The 21,020-nt window shown below is 38.3% G+C and overlaps 1 protein-coding gene across 2 annotated transcripts in view; it reads left to right on the top strand.

Annotated features, from left to right (window-relative positions):
- The window catches only part of LOC146371618 (low density lipoprotein receptor adapter protein 1), a 49,421-nt gene extending 30,602 nt beyond the window's left edge, over nt 1-18,819 (top strand). Inside the window, exons 4-10 of one of the 2 annotated variants that reach the window (XM_084954341.1) lie at nt 5,603-5,717; nt 6,060-6,132; nt 6,286-6,372; nt 8,481-8,608; nt 9,737-9,771; nt 13,452-13,480; nt 14,599-18,819. In XM_084954341.1, coding sequence (XP_084810467.1) covers nt 5,603-5,717; nt 6,060-6,132; nt 6,286-6,372; nt 8,481-8,608; nt 9,737-9,771; nt 13,452-13,480; nt 14,599-14,645 — 514 coding nt within the window. In that variant the 3' untranslated portion in view covers nt 14,646-18,819. The remainder of the gene's footprint in view (nt 1-5,602; nt 5,718-6,059; nt 6,133-6,285; nt 6,373-8,480; nt 8,609-9,736; nt 9,772-13,451; nt 13,481-14,598) is intronic. The other variant, XM_084954342.1, reaches the window with a different exon arrangement.
- The last annotated feature ends 2,201 nt before the right edge of the window (nt 18,820-21,020 follow it).

Here is a 21,020-nt window from a genome sequence, read left to right as displayed (position 1 = left end):
ACTGTTGTCTAACTGCTAACAGCGGTGAAGGATTACACCACACAGGAGGTGAATAGATGATTTTCTACCTCAGGCATAACCCTGGATTGTAATGATAATACCTGTCAGTAGTTTACAGATCAGTGATGGAGCTTATATATAAGGAAGGAAGTGGAAAACATCCATTGATATGATAATGAAGCAGAGTTCCTATTAGGGAGAAGTCAAATTTTCTGCTTCTAACAAAACACAATTTTCAAAAGTGCACATTAGGTGGGGTCCAAAGATTCACCAGATCCAGTTAATCCAAATTAAATGTCAGAACCTATTTGGTGTGACAGCTTTCTGTCAAGAAGAGCCAGGTTAGCTGTTTACCTCCAGTCTTTATGCTAGGCTAAAGTTACAGCTTCTTGTTCTTAGATCAGTCTCTAACAAAGGATTCCTATAGATGTTTGAACCGTAATCAGTGCTGAAGAAATCTTCCTGTGTATAGTTCAAAATATAAGTAATCTGTGTGTTTTGTGTTACTGGGTCATGCACAGATTTGCAGATCTGCAGGTGTAGGAGAAGACGTGGGAGTTTGATTAATGCAGCCACTTACTGGATCAGTAGACAAGTGGCTGGTTTGTTTTTGAGTACTGACACACTGGAGAGGCCTTTATGTGTGCCGGTGTAGAAAAATCCAGATATTCAACGCCAATACAGTAATCGATGTTTGTCATCCGTTTAAAAACATGCTTTTTTTAAAACACGCAGACAGAAGATGCTCCCAGCAGAGAACATTGTGAGGGTGTTCAGACTCCATCTGGGCTAGCGTTGCTGATTCATATTCTGACAAGAGCTCTCAGGGAACAGCCAGCATATCAATCAGCAGAGCATACGGGTCAGAAAAGCAGAGCTGAAATGCAGACTGACAACGCACCTTGTAATGATACACGTGGTTCTGACATGTGTCTGTACGATCTCTAAGCTGAGGATATTGGGTGTAACAGTGATCCTAAACATTCATGGAGACATGGCTTCTTTCATCATTTTATTTAAAGATGAAAAAACCCACTGCTTTTTCTTTCTTTTTTATAGTATTACGCTATTGCTAAGTTGAAAATTGAACAGAAGTTATCACTGTCGAATTAAGCAGCAGACCTGTTTCATTCAGCGTATGAAACGTTTGAGGCTTTGATGTGTGAAGATCTATTCAGGCTTTGTACTGTAAATATTTAAATAATATCCAATGACGTTCTCTCGCTGCCTCACAAATACCGGTGCGGTACACAGTAAGAAGATCAAAGGCTTGCAGTCCAGACAGCCCCTTTGGAGATATGATGGCGACTGACAGCTCAGCTTCTGTTGTTCAAGCTTAGCGGGAACTATGCGATACTGTCAGGTTGTTTTTTTCCTGTTGTTGTTTAAACCTGAAGGCCTGTATTGAAAATAAGATCTACTGTGCCGCACGTCTGACACTTATTATCCTGCAATGACTAAAAAGTTTTCTTAAGAGTTTTTATAAATAGAAGAAACGTGTCTTTGGCACATGGATTAAATCTTACATGTACATTCACTGGACAGAGGCCTCTTTGTTGATGAATACATGTAACTATATGTATAAGTCTGACTTTTATGCTGTTGACAGTAGAAGTCAATGTGGCATGTGCTGCTTAATATGATTATTGTGATATTGGGATTTTGGACAGTTCAGTGCAAAATAATAATATTAGTAATGTGAATCATAACTGATGCACAAACAGTTTTGGGGGCACTGACTTGCAAGACATGCACTGCGTGTGCACTGACCTATTTTAATATTTTGCTTACAGCACATTGTTCTGGGAAAGCTAAAGACTGACTGTGAAAATGTTTTATTTTTTTCTTAATAAGGCTAAAAAAGGTTTTAAAAATATGTCAAGAACAGCTAAAGCTTAGATACTGCCATTAAATAAAAATAAAATGTCAAATGCTGCAGTTACTGATTTAAATTCTATTCATTGAACTTTTTCTGAGGTTAGCAAATCAGTCCTTAAAAAGAAAAAGAAAGAAACAAGAAAAATGCAAAAAACACAACATGCCTGATGTAATTTTTAGCTGCTATCGCCTTCAGGGTCTGCTTCCTTTAAGCCCCAGTTATTTTTAGATCACCCCTTCTGATCAGTTGCATGTGCGCTGGATGTCCGCCACTAGATCAAAATAATGATTCTTCAAAATAAATCTCATTTTGCGGGAGCCAAATCTGGCAAGTAGGGCAGTAGCTTAGTAGGGATTGTGTTGGTGTGGCCAAACAACTGTTTTTGAGTGTGGTGTGAATAGTTGCAACATGATGAAAGCATGGTACGAGACAATTTTTGGGTCACTGACAGGCTTAACTTGCATAATCCAAAATAAAGATTGCTATGCTCTTGGTTGTGCTCCGTTTGTGCTACCTTTAGACACAGGTCAGGATAATTTCTCATCAGTAGTGTTTTCTGTACTTGCAAGTCGATTGTGAAATAGCAGATGCAGTGTAGCGGTAAGAATGGAAATCTATGTATGGTAGAAGCGATCCAGATGTGCACAAGGAGATGCCTTGAAGGGAGTATATTATTTAGTAAATAAAATTCTGAGAACACAAATAATTATGAAGACATGTGGACGCTTAAATATTTAAAATAAGTGAAATTCATCTTGTGCAAAATATATGAAGTTAATTAAAAGCACATACTATCTCAATAGGATGATAATTGAGTTGTATTGAGTAGTACTTGAGTTTCGTCATTCTTGTTTTCTAATTTTAAATAGGTCAACCCTTTCAACTTTTCCCTGCTCATTTTTATGCAATTACGGCCCCAAATATAAGTTCGCGCTTCGGGAGAGGGGGTAATACGCAAAGCTGGGTATCCTGGGCATTACTATGTGGGTCATGCATCAGTGGTGCAAGCCAGCAAACAATCTGAGATGGAGTAGTGAGCGCTGTTGATTTCATGGTTGTTGTTTGATCTAATACATAACTTCATTTTTAGCACCACCACCCACCCAAACCCCACCTCTGAATTGGGGTAGCAAATGAGGGTCAGACATCCACAAATCCCCTTTGCATGTAGTTTACAATTTGCTCTAATGATGGCAGATTATACAGTCATCAACCCAGAGCTTTCTCTTTTCTCCAGTGATGATGATGACAGCATGAATATAAAAAATAGCAACATAGCTCGTGTCGAAGAGTTCTACTATCGGCTCTATGGAAGGAGCCCCTAATTGTCCTTGTTGTGCTGTTTTTAATTATAGTGAAAAAGGTCAAGTGCAACGTTTACCGTGGCTAATTTGCATATCTATTTAAGGCAACAAACAAATGACGCACGCTGCCGATTCAGGTAACCATCGCATATACACAGAGTGACTGAAGATCAATACAGCTTCTAATAGCCTGTGTAAAATCTGACAAAGGAAATTCACTGCTTTTGTTGCCTCAGTGAGCCCCAAACAAGCTGCTGTGGGAGAACAAAATGGCTTGGTGGACTTCGTCTGGATTGGTTTTAGATAACTATTGAAAATCACATGGCCGAGGCTGTGGCTGGATTTGCAGACAATTGGATTTCTTGAAAACCAGATAGTGGATTCAGTGTGACTGCTGGGAATGAGGACTAAAATGCAATACAATCACAGTGGAGATCAATTTGTAATCTTAGACTTTCTATGTTCCACTGATGGTAGAAATTTAAATGTTTCAGAGGGAAAAATATATATATACCCACTTGATGGGGACATTTTTCTGTGGTTGATAAGAAGTATCAGTATATTATGTAACTGTCAGGGAGGTTATTTCAGAAAATTTTCAGCAGATTTCCTGCAGTTTCAAATGCCTTCCTGCAGTGGTTGATGCTCTCAGATAAAAAATGAGGAACAGCAAACAGTTTATCTGAATATAATATTTTTTAAAAAAGTCCTTTACCTTTGAATAATTTTATCATTTTCATCACAAAAGTGTAAATAATGCTCCTTTGCTGAAAATTCAGGGTTAATCGTCAAGCTCAGTCTTTAAAGGTAACATTTTATTAACATTCGAGTTCGGCATGAAACACTTTTTCTCCATCCAAACTCTGAAGTGCCTACAGCTTCAAGCACAACTCACTTATGGATGTCATTGCTGCTCATTTGTCTTTACCCAGCTATGGGACTCAATCAGCATATTATTCATATCCATTGCTCTGGTGCTGTGACTGGTGTCCTCATGCATATGCAAAATGTAAACCGCAAAGTTACAGCCTTAATTGACATGTAGGCAGTGCAGCTTACCTTGATCTACGAGGTTTCATTAACAGTGCGGACTAGTAGGTAATGTTGTGTACTTTGTGTCGCATGCGTGACACTAAAGCCTTCCTATTTGTACTTTTTCGTGTATCATTCATTATAAATGGATGTACACTCATGGCAAAATTCTAACTCTTAAGGTTTTACATATTGGAACATAATTAAAAAACATTATATGGTCCGCACTGGGTCTGAAAATTAACTAAATACAACCGTAGATGAACAGAAACACATGAGATATTACACCCTTACTGCTTCCATAGCAATTAAGACTGTAAGTAGCAGCTGCGTGCTGCTGATCAAATGTTAACTGGTTATCAGTAAATGTTAGCATCTCCCATGAAATCAGAAATTTTGGTAGTTGTATGGTTTAGAACATTCAGCTATGTGTTAATACAATGCCAAGGAGGGAAGACTTCAGCAATGAATGAACTGTTGGTGATCATCAATCTGGGAAGTGTTTTAAGGCCAATTATAAAAACAGGCCATCATTCTGCAGCGAGAAGGAATATTCCCAAGTGGAAAACATTCAAGACAGCTGCATTGGGAAAAAAAACAGAAGACTTCTGGATAGATGAGATGTTTGCACAGCACTATGTTTGGTGAAAACCGAACAGAGCATATCAGCACCAACTGTCAAGCACGGTGGTGGAGGGGTGATGATTTGGTCTTTGGGCACCTTTTAGTTATTACTGATCATGAAGTCCTCTGCATACCAAAGTCAAATGTGTCAATAATAAGTCAAATGTGAGGCTATCTGTCTAATGGCTAAAACGTGGCTTACATATGGCCATACAACAGGATGATGATTCAAAGCAAAGGGACAAATTTATAACAGAAATGGCTAAAAAAAAACAAACAAATCAAGTCATTGCAGTAGCCCAATTAAAGTCCAGACTGCAACCTCATTGGAATGCTTTGGCAAGTCCTTAGGTTTGCTGTGTATAAACAAAACCTAATGAACTGAGAAAACATTGTAAAGGATGGTCAAAATTCTTCCACAGCAATGTGAGAGACAGAAAATTATTGCTTTAAGTTATCGTTATCAAATGTGGTTCTACTAAACTACTAAATCATCTTCGTTTTTCCTGCGTTCCTTCTGCATTTTGGCTCCATTTTTGTCAAATAAAAATGACATGGTGTTTTATGTCATGTGTTGTTAATGATCTTAGTTTTATTTACCTATTTTTAAAACCTGGTAAGGACTAGATATTGCTTTATTTATGTGCTTGGCTGAAATATGTAGAGCCTTTGTAACTGACTGTATATCATGTGAATTGATGGAACTGCTACACTGCATTAAAATTCTGTTCTCTCTCATTTCTCTCTCTTTCCTTTAAAACAGAATCTCATACTGCACAGCAGATAAAACTCAGGATAAGGTCTTTGCATATGTTTCACAGAGTCAGTTCAACGAGACTCTAGAGTGCCATGCCTTTCTCTGCCAAAAGAAGAAAATTGTAAGTCTGCAGTGCCGTGGGTTTCTTGTATATACCTGGATTTAGATGTGTTGGATAGACTTTAGGAGGATGCTCAGTTTGTTTCAGGACCAATAATTATGAACTGTAAGTGTAGCATAACAATGGGTGGCGTGTGGCTCCATCTTGTGGCTGTTTCCTTAGTGATACTTGAGATTTACTTTTGTGGTTAGTATTAAAATAATACTGCTTTCTGACAAATCTATCACAATAGATACATTCTTATGCAAAGAAAAAGTTAAAATATCTTCTTTATCACAAAATCAAATACCCATTATTAAAAATTTATTTTCATCTAGTTTCTCTGTGTTATTCTCTTTCCAGGCTCAGGCTGTAACATTAACAGTAGCCCAGGCCTTTAAAGTGGCCTTAGATCTTTGGGAGATTGCTCAGGAAGGTAAGTTCCCTGAACAAAGAGGAAATGACTCTGGAACTTAAGTTTATACTCAGCATTTTGTGGACATTAAATTGTCTGTGCATAAATGAAAGATTCAAGTATAGTTGGAGTCTGTTATTTTCTAAGAGTTTGAAACAGCTTCTTGGTTCACAGACAAAAGCAAGAAGGCCAGGACCTGCTGTACGTGCGCAGCAAGCAATGGGCAGACGGAGGCAGCGGACGCTCAGTGTGTCCCAGCAGGTAACTGCATTTTATTGTGTCCTCATCCATATTGTGTCCCCGCATATCGAACAAGAAATAACTATATTAGTGAAAGGTAAAAGACAGCAGAATGTTAAATACTGTGTTAACTGTGAAGTTGTTTTAATGTGATTTAACAAATTATCTAGTTCTCAATATTAGAAATAGCAACAAATCCAAATTAAATTCATTTTCTTTGCTTTTTAACAAGTCTGACACATCACCATAAAACCGGGGGGGGGGAATTCACAATCAATATTGTGCCAAGGTGTGTTATATTAATTATATTACAACATAAAGACCCTACAGTATTAAAAAGAAACCCCAACAACCAGACAACCGCCGATAAGCAAGCACTTGGTGACAGTGGGAAGGAAAAACCCCATTTTAACAGGAAGAAACCTCCAATAGAATCAGGCTAAGAGAGGGACAGCCATCTGCCATGAGTAGTTGGGGGTGAGGGGAGAAGAGAGCAGAGAGAACCAGGGTTTAATAGTTGCTAATGATTAAATAGTAGTGATGTATAAACACACAGAGAGTTAAAAGAGGTGAGTGAAGAAGAAACACTCAGTGGATGATGGGATAGACTGCAAGCCTGCGGCGGGATAACAATGAGATGCTTCAGGGTAATCTGATCCAGCCCTAACTCCAAGATTTATCAGGATTCGACTTTTTCTTTCTCCTGTTGAAAACTTTTGAAACACTTACTACAAATAAGCCTGCAGTCTGAGAGAGAAGTTCTGTCCTGGGATACTGAGGTACTATGAAGTCTTTAAGATATGACAGAGGCTGATTACACGATCTGCTTTCCAAAATAAGATCATGACTTGAAAATCTTTATTATTGCTCTAATTTTATTGAAAATAGTACAAATACAACTTTTTAAATGTTGAAAAAAAATTGATTTTTAATGAATTTGAGGCAGGCAACATGTTTCAGAAGATAAAAGCATTTTTAGGGATGTGCAGCATTACGTTTTCTTTTTTAAACCACTCTGTGTTTGGGTGCAGACGACACATTAAAACAGCTGAAAGTTTTGATCTACGCTGCTCAAGCTGTTTGGGGCCTTCATGTCAGAAAATTAGAATTCATCATGCGTCACGGCTGACAGTTTCCTGCAGTTTCCACTTTTTACGCTCTGCTAACTGGCAGCTGTCTTTTTGAGTCGCACAATATTTACTGTCGAGACGAGAAAGTGGCGTCAATCTTCTCATCTATCTCTCAGCAAGAACGCCAAAGAGTGTCTTTTCTCTTAAACCCTTTTTTCAGTTTTGTTGCTTTTGTAATCAATTCTCAAGATCCGCGTTTGAAATCAGTCTACACACGGGGATCTGATTAATGCTGGGAAAATAATATGCTGTGTTATTGAAGTGAAGTGATAATAAGATGCTGATTTGTTTCATCCGCACAAACCCATCCGTTTCAACTCATCGTGACTAAGTGGAAGTCACTGCAAGTCAGTCCTATGATGATCTTAAATGACCTTTTCAGTTATACTAAGTCTATCACAATTTTGGCTTTTAATTTTTTGATTGACACTGCTCTCTCACAAATGTATCAGTCATCTGTCACTTGTCATACACGCTCAGGGCAAATCACCCTTCAGGGAAACAGTGAATTTTAAGCGCCTTCTAATGACTGTGACATTTATAGGTTATTCTTTATAGGTCAAAATGTTTTCCTGACCTCAGAGGGTCAGCAGACTTACAAAATGAGACTTAATCATCCATTGTTAGTCGCGGCCTGGTTTTCCCAGATTCTTTCAATTAAAATTTGCTCTGCTCCCAGTGGTAGTGGCCTGAGGACATAGAGAAAGGCTGGTGTGAAAGCCTCAAGGACCTTTGGAATAACTACACAGACAGATGCATTAAAGTTTTACAGAGATGATTTAAATTGTGCCTGTCATGGAGAAGTTTTTGAGTGCCACGGGCTGGAGATGTTGTTTCACCTCTTTGAAATCTGACAGCTCTTCCTTTCTTTTGCGTCCGGATGTGTCTGTCCTTTACCTCTCATCTGCCTGTCTCTACTCTGCCCTCTATGTTTCCTTCTTCCTGCTCTTTTGCTTTATTGTTTGGCAGCCTCTCATAAGCACCTGCCATCTCTCATAGATCCAGAGGCACATAAGCCCAGTGGGATGGAGGAAAAGCTCCGGAGGCCCTTATTCTCTGCTTCGCTCAGCTCGCCCTCACCTCGTAGTAACCCTACTCGAAGGCGACCAATCAAACATGACTCTTGGGTAGGTCAGCTTTAAAGTATTACATCATTGCTAGCTTGCGTGCTCTTGCTACCTGTCAAATACAGAATTAATGTCTGCTCCTTTTGCCTATAAATCCATGCCTGCTTCAGCATTTGGGTACTGCACATTTCAGAAGTTCTCCACTCCTAATATATCACTATGTCTCTTAAATCCTCAAACCAGCTGCTTTTAAATACTGGGGTTAGTGGTTAGTGACATTGCGCTGTTGTGGTTGCTGCTCCAAGGCTTTGCAATAGCCTTCCTTTCACAATCAAATAATCCCACTGTTAAATGTTCATACATAATATTTGTTTTTAGTTTTTTAAACCATGTTTATTTCATGTAAAATTTATTATTTCAACTTAGTTTGATGTTGTCTTTCTATTAAATGTGCTTTAAACTTGATGAATATGGTCATATATCCATGGACCTCTTCTTTACATGAGCCAAATTTAAATGGAAAAAATTGAAACTTTAAATTTCAGTGGAAAAAAAGATTAAAATGTAAAAGTGGCAAGGAATAGTATAGCATGATTATTGATCATATCCTGCCATTTATCCTCTATAAAACGTAATAAATATGTGCAAAGTATAAAATAATGGGAGCTAATTTTATACATTTATTGCACTGCACATCTGTATATAATCTGGTGTTCAGTTGCAGATTTTCAACACTAGGTGACACCATACCCATACGAATGTCTCCCATATACACTGATCTCATACACAGAAATCCCGCTGATGTACATTTTCCCTGATGTGCCTTTCCTCTCAGTGAGAAATGATCCTGTGGCTGAACGAGACCTGGTTCAAGTTCATTTTATTGCTGCAGTTGTGCAGTTTATCATCTGTCCGTGCTTATTATGTGGGGTATTTTTCCAGTGTACTTCCTCATATTGTACTAAATATCTATTACTGTGACTGTTAATTGAGTTGCATCTGTGACTGGATTAAGAGAATCTATTTTCACAGATTGATTCCTCAGTAGCAGTTCATTTATGTGAATAAGCAAACAGGCAAGCAGCTGGCTCAGTGCAGATGCACAAATGCTTGAAAGTACAGAAGGAGCAGGATTATAACTTGAAGCACTTTGAACATGGACTGAGTCCTATTGTTGTGTCTCAACAGGATGTGGAAGATGGACTTGAGGATGCATTCTCAAGGTGAGCTTTGTTCGTGACTGTAATTCTGCAGAGCGCTAATGAGAATAAAATCAGATTTTCTTGTTTTGTGCACATTAATATTTAAATATTACCATAAGAAACAAATGTATTCAACACATTGTGACAATGAATATTGCCTTTTGATTACAGTTGAATAGCTCCTGAGTTACACTGAGGGCCTTTGAGTCTTTGGATGAAATATCTTTTCCTTTGAAAACAGATATTGAAAGTCACATAGAAACTGAAATAAGCAGGTGAATGTGATAAACGTGATTTTCCAAGGTACCTTTGTTTAAAAGATGGCATTGAAACTGGTGAAATAACTTGATGTTCAAAGCAGCTGTCTTAAGATATTTTCACAGTGGCATGCAAAGGTTTGGGTGGGCATAATCAAAATTGCTGTGAATAGTTGAGTGGGATTATCTGATCTCCAAAGAGTTGTGTGAAAAATTCAAAACTTTAGAAATGATCTGACTCATGCAAAAGACCTTCTGCAAGAAGTTACACACTCTGGAGTTATGCCACGCTGTTTCACTTTGTAGTGAATCCTCCACTAATATGACCGTTGTGTGAGAGGCAACAGGAGAAAACCTTTCCACCAAATTTAGTGTCAAAATTCTGCAAATTTGTCTTTTATTTTATTCAACCTTTATTTTTACAGGTAATCCCACTGAGACTTAGTGTCTCATTTACAAGAGAAACCTGTTTCAATTTTTAAAAAAAGAAAAAAGAAAATAGTGCTACTACTGTATAGTAATTATCATTTAACTGTTCTTTTAACTCTGTGAACTTGAGGAGACCAGATTCTGTTGTCTTGAAAAGAAAATATGTTCCCTTTCTTGCTTCTTGTAGAATCTCAGCTTCTCCAAGGTGTTCGGATACTCTTTTGCCGTATTTTTCGTTTCATAATTTATGAAATGTTTTAAAGGGGTGATAGCTCTGGACTCCAGGCTGGACACCCTGATTCTCTTCCTGTTGAGCCGCTCTTTTGAAGTACATGCAGAATGCTGTTATCAGCATTTTTGATGAAATATTCCAGGCTTTTCCTGAAAAATGTATACACCACAGCATGTGTTGCTCCAAAAACATTTATATGCTGTTACTGCTGTACACACCCATGCATTAAAAAAAACTTTCCAGTCTTTCATCACCCCTCGTCCAGCTTCTGTGAAATGTGTTGTTGACACATTAAAAGGAGGAATTTATTTCCTTATTTATTTGTGTTTATTTTTTAATGAAATATGGCGTTTAATTTTGTTTTGAAAATCTGTATTTTTATTTAGCTCTATACGCAATGGCCAACCTTTTTTGAAAAGGTGAATTTGACTGAATTTTTATTCATAGGATTCCATAAATATACATTATTTGTTTCATAGGCCATCACTGTACAACATGCACCCTTAAAGCTGTAAGCTTGTTCTAAACATCAAGCATAATTGACTCATAGAGATCATGTGGAACAAGCAACCTCCTTTGATTGCTACAAGATCACCACTTTCCCAGACAGAGGTTTCAGGAGCACACCAGCTCAAACCAGTGCGGGAGCTCCACAATGCATCAACACCTTGTCACTGAACTAGGATTACGATACAGCGCTTATACCACGATGTGTGACAGCTTGTAAAATTGACTTTTTATAGGTGTAGGATACCTGCAGAGACAGGAATGTGAGTCTCAGGTGAAATGTGAGACATGAGGGATATGAAAAAGTCACACGTCAATGTGACAACTGATGTGAAGGAATACCCCCAATTCTGCCTGATTGGTACAAATCCTTGCATGCAGATACACTATTTTTTAAATTGGGTATCTTTTAAATTAAATATATAAACATAGTATATTTCACCTGTTACTACTTAATGCACTTGATCACTCTGAAAACTCACAGCTCACAAAATGTATGATTGTCTGCATGGCTCTTAATTTCGTTGTGTAGCCAGCTTTCAGTCTCTGAGACTGTGTATACTCCTACAGCTCTGTAAAATCTGTCTACAAAGACAGAGAAGAGCTACAGAAAGATGGTGCTGCACACATTAAAGACATGGCACTCGTTAAGCTGTGCTGCCTGTGGCTAACGGAAGTTTTGGGGAAAGCAAACGAGGAAATTCGACGAAGGGATTTTCTGCATGTGTGTTTCTGTGGAAGCTGCTTTCACATGCGTGGAGAGCAGAAAAGGAAAGCAGGTCATCACTCAGGCACTTCTCAGCAGGGATGGGGACAGTTGTCAAATAGTGGGTAGGTGAAACTCTAGATAAACTCTACTAAATCTGACGTCCTGGGAGTCGCACTAAAGGAGTTTGAAGTGTTTAGAGTGAACGTGCTCTGCAGGGGTCAGCAAGGATGTCAAGCGCTGCAGTTGTGGTACAGCACTGGTGAATGAGACGCGGTCTGAAACTCTGAAGAATCTGGGTGACATTGAGTTGTCATGGCTGTCACACCTATTTAATGTTGTATGTGACTTCGGGAATGCCTTTAGATACAACAGAGGAGGGTTTTATTTGTGGCTCTTCGTATGTTCAAGGAGAACTCTGTTTTAAAACGTCTCTGCTGTTTATCTACTCTCTAGCCCTTTGGTTCCCAAAATGTAAGTATGTTTAACTGCCAAAGATTTACTGTTAAATAGAAAAAGCTCTTTTGTGAACTGAGTGGTTTCTGTTATATTTCAGGCCTGCTTATACAACAGAATGACTGGGTTTGCCTCAGATGTTAGAGAAGGTAGTCTCTGCCTTTACAGCTACCCTTTAAAAAACCCAGAAACTATTCTAGTGGTCATTAAACCATGTCTTTATATATTATGAGGTGTCAAAACTCGTCATTAAGGGTACTGGGGAAGCCGTCAGGGTCGTCTTTAAGGGGCAAAGAATTTTGCTAGTACCCATTAAAAAAAGTTTTTGGTCAAGTATTTTACTCTTGCTTTACTCTTGCTCTAACTTTGTATAGCTCATAACATTAGGTGTTTGTATAGGAATTGCCTGTTTGGTTTGGGGTTGGGTGGTTGTCTGAATCTCTTGCACACACTGCAGTAAGTTTCCATCACCAGTGCCTCTTCAGCTTCCTGGTATTTCTATGCGTGCGCTTGTTTAAATATAGCATCGGGGTCACGTTATTGGTCTGCGGTTTGGCGATTCATTTTAAATCTCTTTAATCCACTTTGGTGTAAGCAGCAGCATGACCTCTAGGGGTCACTGGTAGCACTTTGTAGTTTTGCGAGTTGAGCTGCAGCTGATACCGTTAAACCAACTTCAGTAGAATAATTTTAATTAACACTTGGCTGCACAGGTCAGGATTTAGACCTCATTAAAAAATCTATTTTTAGCAGAGCCAAAAGTGCTCACAACTATTGACTTCAGCTTCAGTTCAAACTGGTTTAATTAACATGATTCATTTATGGTATTTAAAATTTCATAAATGAACGGCGACCCTGTGTAACAGCCGATTTAGCACTGAAGTACTTCTCCCTATTGAAATCTGAAGGGTTCTTTTTAGTTTAGTTTAGGCTTCATTGTGTGTCACTTTGCTAACCGCATGGTGAAAGTGGGGCAGCTCACTTCACAATGTGTGCATGTACACTCCTGATGCCCTTTACCGGGACAGTTCCTATCACCTTTTCTTCACTTATCCTAACCTTTAGCACTGATTCACTTTATCTTGATTTCTTCTGTCTTGTATCTGGCACGCAGCAACATGGAAACAGAGGAGACAGACACTGGTAAGTGGTGTGATAAATGTATTGTTTTAGGACAGTACATGCTTGCTCTGCCTCCTTATTTCAGGCCTAATGTGAAAAATCCTAACTATTATTATCCCAGTCTAATCTGCTCTCTTCAAGGGGAAAGCACTGGCCTCTGGACGTATGTGACTCCACTGATAAGAAAATGATATTACGCTCAGAGCCACATTAAAGATTTTGTTTGTTTGTTTGCTTTTACCTGAAAAGATTATTTTGATTTCAATTAGGATTAAACTATTACTTAAAATCTGTTTTTCAATATTAATTTTAATATTACATTTCCTTGGTTAGTGGTCCAGCCCAATGTAAATCTTAACATCTTCAGCTCAACCTCCTGTCTTTTTGTTGGTGCCACCATTACCAAACCATACCTCAACAGGTTTTCACTTTGTAAACCGTCCCTTTCACTCTTGCTGCTATCCTTCTGTCACCTGTCTCCTCTCATTCACACACGTATTCCATCTTGCTTTTACTGGCTTTCATTCCTCTTCTCTCCAGTGCACACCCCCACCTCTCCAGACTCTCTCCCACCTGCTTTTTACTCTCACTGCAGATCACAGTGTCATCTGCAAACGTCATAGCCCACGGAGACGCCTGCCTGACCTCATCTGTCATCCTGTCCATCACCAGTGCAAAAAAAAGAAAAAGCAAAAGCACAGTGACTGAGTGAATGATATAATTTTAATCATTAAGTTGCACATCAAAGCCATTGGAGTGCTGAAAAATGTTTATTGTTAAAATATAATATACCAAATAAATGAGGGTAGCGCTTCTGTTCAATTTTGGAGTTGGCTTTTGTTTTCAGTGTTGCCAGTGTTTTTCCGAACAACATCAAAAACACTGAATTTTCTTGTTGTCTGCCACTCACGACCTCACACGCTGCACTTTATCCACTAGCACTCCCTTTTCCCATTTGTTCTTTGTCATTTTGAGTCAAATCAACATCCTCTGCCGTTGTGTGTTTGTGTCTGTGACCTTGCTACATTATATGCTCCCTTCTTCTGTCAGTTTTTTTTAACCTTTGTATAGACTGTAAACCCCTTTTTCTTCTGAAAAAAATGTTCTAGCAATGCTCTGCTTTTCTCTGTCTCTGTCAGACTGGCCGAGTCCCGCTCCGAACCCGTCTCTGACAATGCAGCTTTGAGTCTCCCGGAGGTCTCCACTGAGAATCTGTTGCCTGTCTGCAACAATGAGTTTAAATAACACATACCGGCAATAGCTGCCCGACGTACAGCACCACAGAAATTAGACAAAAAGCATACGCTTCAGTACCCAGGCTGACAAAAACAGCATGCTTTACTCGATCAGAAAGAAAAAAACATATCACCCTCCCCGGTGCACAAACTGAATGAGAAAGCCTGTATTTGATATTCAGTCACTGCTGCAGAGAAGCCAGAGTGAATACCCTGATATCATGAAATGTTATTTCTGTGAATGCCTGCCTGTCAAAACCCACTTCTCTCAGTGTAAACAGCCATCTCCTGCCATCTTAAAATTTGGTGCACACAGTGTGCAATACACCACAGCGAAGAGAGCAAGGACCACAAATTTGTACACAATGCAATTCACACAGGATGAAGTTTGGAGTCTCCTCCTTTTAGTCATAATTTGTGAAACATTTCCGCATGTGGATTCCACTTGTAAATTACAGTAAAGACTGCACAAACGTCACAGTCCAAAGATGCGTGCACTGTATATATGCCTGCTATCGCTTTCTGAAAATGTGAGCGCTCTCTAATCTTGCTGTTTGTTTTGGTGCAGTAACAGCTGCCAGTCACAGCACTTGCTGGAGGAAGTCCAGTGTTAGGAGTCATCATCAGACACTGGAGTGAACACTCTGTCATGATGCTGAATCGGTTTTACACGAATCATCCAGTTTGTTGTATCGAACAAACCATTTCTTTTGGGGGATGAAGGCCCCATTAGACGCAGAGACATATAAAAGTGTGTGTCAGGTTTTTTTTCCCTGGCAACACAGTCAATAAGGAAATGTTTCTTTAAGAAGAATACTTGTAACATTTACAAAGTAAAGTGGAGTACTTAAATTTAATCTCCAGCTAACTGTATATGATCGTAGTTTTTTGGTCCCAAATTCTCACTGCTTGAGGGGTATTCACTTCATTCACTTATTGTGACCTTTCCCAGCAGATAGATGTGCCAGGTTGTCATGGGAATGGTTCAGTTTGTTATATATCGGGTGTTATTGCAGCGGGTGGGGGGGTTTGGCATCCATCGTATTTATAATAGAGATAATGTATGAGAAGAGGGAATTTAACTACCAATTTATTCATCCGTCTTTTGTTGCAGGACTCAGAAATTGTTAAATCCGAGTGCATCTTTCTGCTGGGAAACATGAGGCAGAAAGCTTCAGGAGTCCTTGAACTTGCCCTTGTGTTGGGAAAGTTACCAGATTGTTATTTTCAAGGTCAAGAAAGAACCTTTTATCTATGTTTTATTTTTCCTTATAGGTAAAGTATTTTGGTATCCCTTTTGCATTTAGTGTCATTATCAGGTTTAAAATTATGTATTCACTAAGTAACTAAAGCTTCAAGACCATTAGGGATGCACACAACAACCAGCTGTTTTTATGTTAAAACGGTTACTCTGGCAATTTACAACTGTAATAAATAGAAAAATGTATGCTAACAGTGATCAAAATTGAACTAACAGAGGGTGAGATGTTGTTGTGACTACTAATTCCAAAATCCTGCCTTCCGTTTTCTACAATGCAGCAGCTAGAGTCTGAAAGTTCACCACACTACCAATTTGCACCCCAGGCTTTATGCGGAGATCTGTAGTTGTGCAAAATAAGAAAAAAAAAGATAAGCAAATTTTAATCATATGCAGCCTTTTATGGGTGAATGAGTGATCTGCCTATGGTTTGCACTGCATACATAAAAGTTTACATAGTTGTTTTTCTTTCTGTCTTAAATGCTAAATATAACTGCGAATTTACTCTCGAAGTAACAGGCTGAGATTTCTGTAACGATCATCACGGTCCGACTGGATAACGGCCAGTTTAGCATCTCCTCATTCATTCAGCTGTCACTGTACATAAAGACAATGTTACTGTTAATGCTGTTAGGTTATGGAAACTGTGTTTCAAGCCCAAAATCAGACTAAAGAAACCTATTTCCATATGCTGTATTTTTTCAGTGTCAAAGTTGTACCTATTTACTGTATGTATACATATTGTATCATTATAAATGAAGTAGGATGATTAGAATCAGGGCTTTTCACAGGAGGGCTTTTTTTATCACTCTAATTGGGACGTGAATGTGTAGATGCTTGTGTGCTTTTGCGTTAAGTTAGACGATTGTACAGATTTAAATGACTGGGTTTTACTACTGCAGGAGTCGCTCATTTTTTTACTTGTTATATTCAGTTACATAGTTCACACTGTCCTCTTTAAAGGATGCTTTTCCTTTTCTCTTAAACATCTCTTTTCATAAATGGAAATGATAGATTCCAATTGTTTTCTTGTTTTTTTGTTTTTTTATTAGACTGTGCGGTTTATTTATATCCACCACTCAAATGCTGTTTGTTGTCAAGAGCATGTTATATTGTGCCACAGTCTGGTTGAAGTGGTCTTCTCTGTATTCACGGCATCACGACTGAAAATAATTGTGGCGGTGGGAGGTAGCAGGGAGCTCCGTATTGTTGTCATGACACCCGCTGCAGAATAATTGGATGGCTTATCAGGTTACGACATGAGGCTTAATTACACCGTTTCATTCCTGACTGTCTGAAATACCAACTCTATTACAAATTTTAAAGCAAAACTATTTAGTATGGATAACAGAAATGCCCTGTGTCATGTCAAGGATGGTCTAGGAAGCGATGTGTTCACTTTAGTATTGACTGTGAATTTGGAGGTCAGCAGAGTGCGCTGCCAGTGCGATGCTGTAATGCACAAATGATCTGTACTCACCTTTTTCAGACCCGTCATTGATTGACTGATGGATTCCTGTGTGGATGTGTCTGCTGATTCAGTGCCGTTAGATATTTTAAGATTGGCTGCTGTCCAAGAGCTGCAAAATCTGTGAAATCTGCCGTTTTCAAAAAAAACCCCAATAGTTTCAACCTGTGAAGCCCGATAATAATAATAATATTAAATTATGATAATGTATTACATTTACACCTCAGGTAATTTAGAAATAGACGTACTACTAAAACATACTATTAAAGATATTGGAAACAATTTTTTTTTATGGTTTTAAACCTTTATTTTACTTTATGCTGCAGCAGTTATAGCAAGAACAGGTTGCATAGTTTAAAAAAAATGGCACATTAACCATGATAACCTGCCATGATCTTTAATGTACCACTCTGCAATAATCATTAATGTAGTAGTGAGCTCAGTTTAAATACGAAATGTAAATGTTGTCCTGGGCGTTGTAATAAGGACAGAGCACATCATGTACACTCATTATAGAAACACTTTAAGTTTTATTTGCACTGTAATGTTGTTAAAGTGAGAAGCTAGTGACTTTTGGCACGCAGGAAATAACAGGCTTTCAAAGCTCTGTTACTGCCTGCACAGCACAATTAATCCACGAGTGGCCAAAGACATGAGAGTGCATGGGCAGGTTTTGTTGTACAGTTTCACTATGGTGATGGTGTTAAAGTCCCAAAAAACGTCCAGGTGAAATTGTGGTACTGTATAGGCTTAAAGCTAAATTATTATTTGTAAATTAATAAAACATAAAAAGTAATCTAATGTAAGAAGAAGAAAGTCCTGGATTAATAACATTATGACGCAGATAATTCCATCAGGCTCCTCAGAGTATTGTTTCATGTAGCTAGTATACTGGAAACAGCAAGCCATCGATGTGGCAGATTCCCAGCAAATCTTGACTGGATGCGGTTCTTTGGCACAGCTGAGACTTTTGTCTTTGGGAGTGAAGAGAGAGAGAGACCAGCATTTGGAGGTACAGCATGCCAAACTGAGTCTTATGTGCACCGAATACAAATCACCCTGTGAGGTTCTGAGCCCAGAAAGCATTTTAGGCTGTTAGGTTTTTAAAAAATGAGAAAGAGTTTCGACTGGGGAAGCCAAGTACTCTCAGAAAACCTACTGTACTTCTTAACCCCAAATAAACACTGACGTTTACAGTATGAATTTACTTTACCAAGGTGCTTATTTTCTATCTATGCAAATAGTGGGTTTCCAGCAGTGTTGTGATATTATGTTAATAGCAGTTTGTGTATGATTCACAAGCAGGTGTCCGATTCTGTGTAAAATTGTGTACAGAATTTTGAGGCTGTTATGGTTTGTTACATATTTATGCATAATAAAGGACTTTGTACAAACACTGCATTTTGCTGAAATGTCATTTTAATTACAGGATTAAGAAACCAGTCTGCAGAAGCCTGTGTTTTATTAAACTAGAAGCCTTCTGTCGTGCTGTTTAATTTCTTACGATCCTGTTTGGACACTACCAGAATATCAAAATGATTCTGAACTTGAAGTTTTAAAAAATCTTCAGAAAAGAAGCTTTAAAATAGCTGTTCAGTTTGCAGATAAACAGATCAAAATCAAACATTTCAGTTTGTTTTGTCTTTATTGATTTTGCTCTTTCTGCTAAACTGTCCACAGCATTTTATTCAATCTGTACTTTTCTCAAACATTTCCCAGTTTACTGGTCAATCACAACCAAGGACGTGCACTTTGGCTGTCTGATCAATATGTCTCTAAATTCTGTCGACCGCTGTTGCCTGATTAAAGGTTTAAAAAAATGCACACCATTTGTAATGTCTGGTGATTCTTCTTGGCTATCAATAAAAATGCCTGTGTAGTGTCATTTACACGGCCATTTAAAGTACAAACTCAGGTGGAAATTATTTTAAGTACTACATGCATGGATAGAATGATTTGTGACCCCTGATAATATTCAAAGATGGACTTTAAGGAAAGTACATGTATATGTATCTGACTTCTAATCCTCCTCTGGCTGGAAACTCTTCAGTCTAGCATATAACTGTAAAACCTCACCTTCTATTGATGTTACTGGTTTTGATACTGTGTTCACAGACCTCAGAGCTCTTTCACCTTAAGTTGTGTTGGATTTATAGATTATACGCGCCAAAATTGACATGAAAGTCATTTAAAATATTGTGCTATGCCAAACATAACACAAATACGGTGCCACCTATGTTTGATTGTCAGTAATGATAACGCAATATACAGCATTATAAACAAAATCAGGTGAACTGGAGCACAAATGCTGTGAAAAGTTAATAAAAGTATCTGAGTACCTGGGGTAGATTTTATAAATGTAAGTGTAAACAATAATATACACCCCTCATTTATTTGCACCAGAAAGGTGAATAACAAAGAGTTATGTCCTTAAAAAACAGGGGGGAAAATCCAGCAAAGACTTGACACAGGACCCAAGAGATGCGTCTGACCCTTCAGTTGATCCTTCTGCTCTTTTGTCTCAGCATAAATGCTTTCATTGGAACAGTGGCTGTCAAGGAGAAATTCTTAAGGAAGGGAAACAGGAAGAAAATACAGAAGTATGCCATATTGCACAAGAACTGGACTGAAAATCAGTGGTAAGAGTTCTTCGGGAGTGATTAATCCAAATTTGACTTTTGGTTCAAATCGTCATCAGTATGTAATGAGGAGATCCTCAGAGAGGTATAACAATGAGTGTTTGAAATAATGTCAAAACGTCATCTGGAAAACATCTGATTAGGAGCAGCTTCATTTTTCAGTGTGACAATGATTCCAAACACACTTCCAATGCAGTAAAAACACAGCTGATAGAAATCACACTGTCAGTGGAACACTATCAGTCATGGATGGAACCCCCCCAGAGGTGGACCTCAATGTTATTGAAGCAATGTGGGATTGTCTGGATAAGATAAGATAAACTTTATTAGTCCAACACGTGGGAAATTTGTTGGAAAATGGATGAATGGATGGAGAATGGAATGTCCTTGAGAAGTCTGGAGAACTATTCCTGAAGACTACTTAAAGAAATTACAAGAAAGTTTGTCTAAAAGAGCTCAGGCTGTGTTGATGAATAAGGGTAGTCATGCCAAATACTGACTTTCAAGTTTATTAGAATTGTTCAAATACTTTATGGATTATTTCCCTTTGTGTTTGCGTATTTCAATAAATATTTTCCTATCAAAATATATAGAAATGAGGAGGTGGCTCAAGGCTTTTGCACATTACTGCAGATTTTTAACAATTGATTTATTTTAATTGAATGAAGAATGATCACACTTCTGAGAAAGGCTTTAAAGAATGAATATTTCTGTACAAGCTCATCTGAACAGTTCACTGAAGTGTCAAGGGCTTTTACCACACGTTTAAAAAACCCAATCTGATCAGCTCTGTGGGCTTGTGTTTCTGTCAGCTATCTGAGTGTTTGTTTAGACCAATTAATTATGGTTGGCAAATATTTTCATTTCCAAGGATGCATCGCAGTAGGGTGCCTCCAATCTCATTATCAGACTGTGTGCAGAAGTGGGAATGAGAATCAGCTCTGACACAAAGTGGTTTAAA

The sequence above is a fragment of the Perissodus microlepis genome, chromosome 15 (assembly GCF_051167445.1).
Source record: "Perissodus microlepis isolate ML-2025 ecotype Zambia chromosome 15, ASM5116744v1, whole genome shotgun sequence".
NCBI classification, from domain to species: Eukaryota; Metazoa; Chordata; class Actinopteri; order Cichliformes; family Cichlidae; genus Perissodus; species Perissodus microlepis.
The sequence above is the reverse complement of the archived record's forward strand: the minus strand, read 5'-3'. Positions and strand labels throughout refer to the sequence as shown.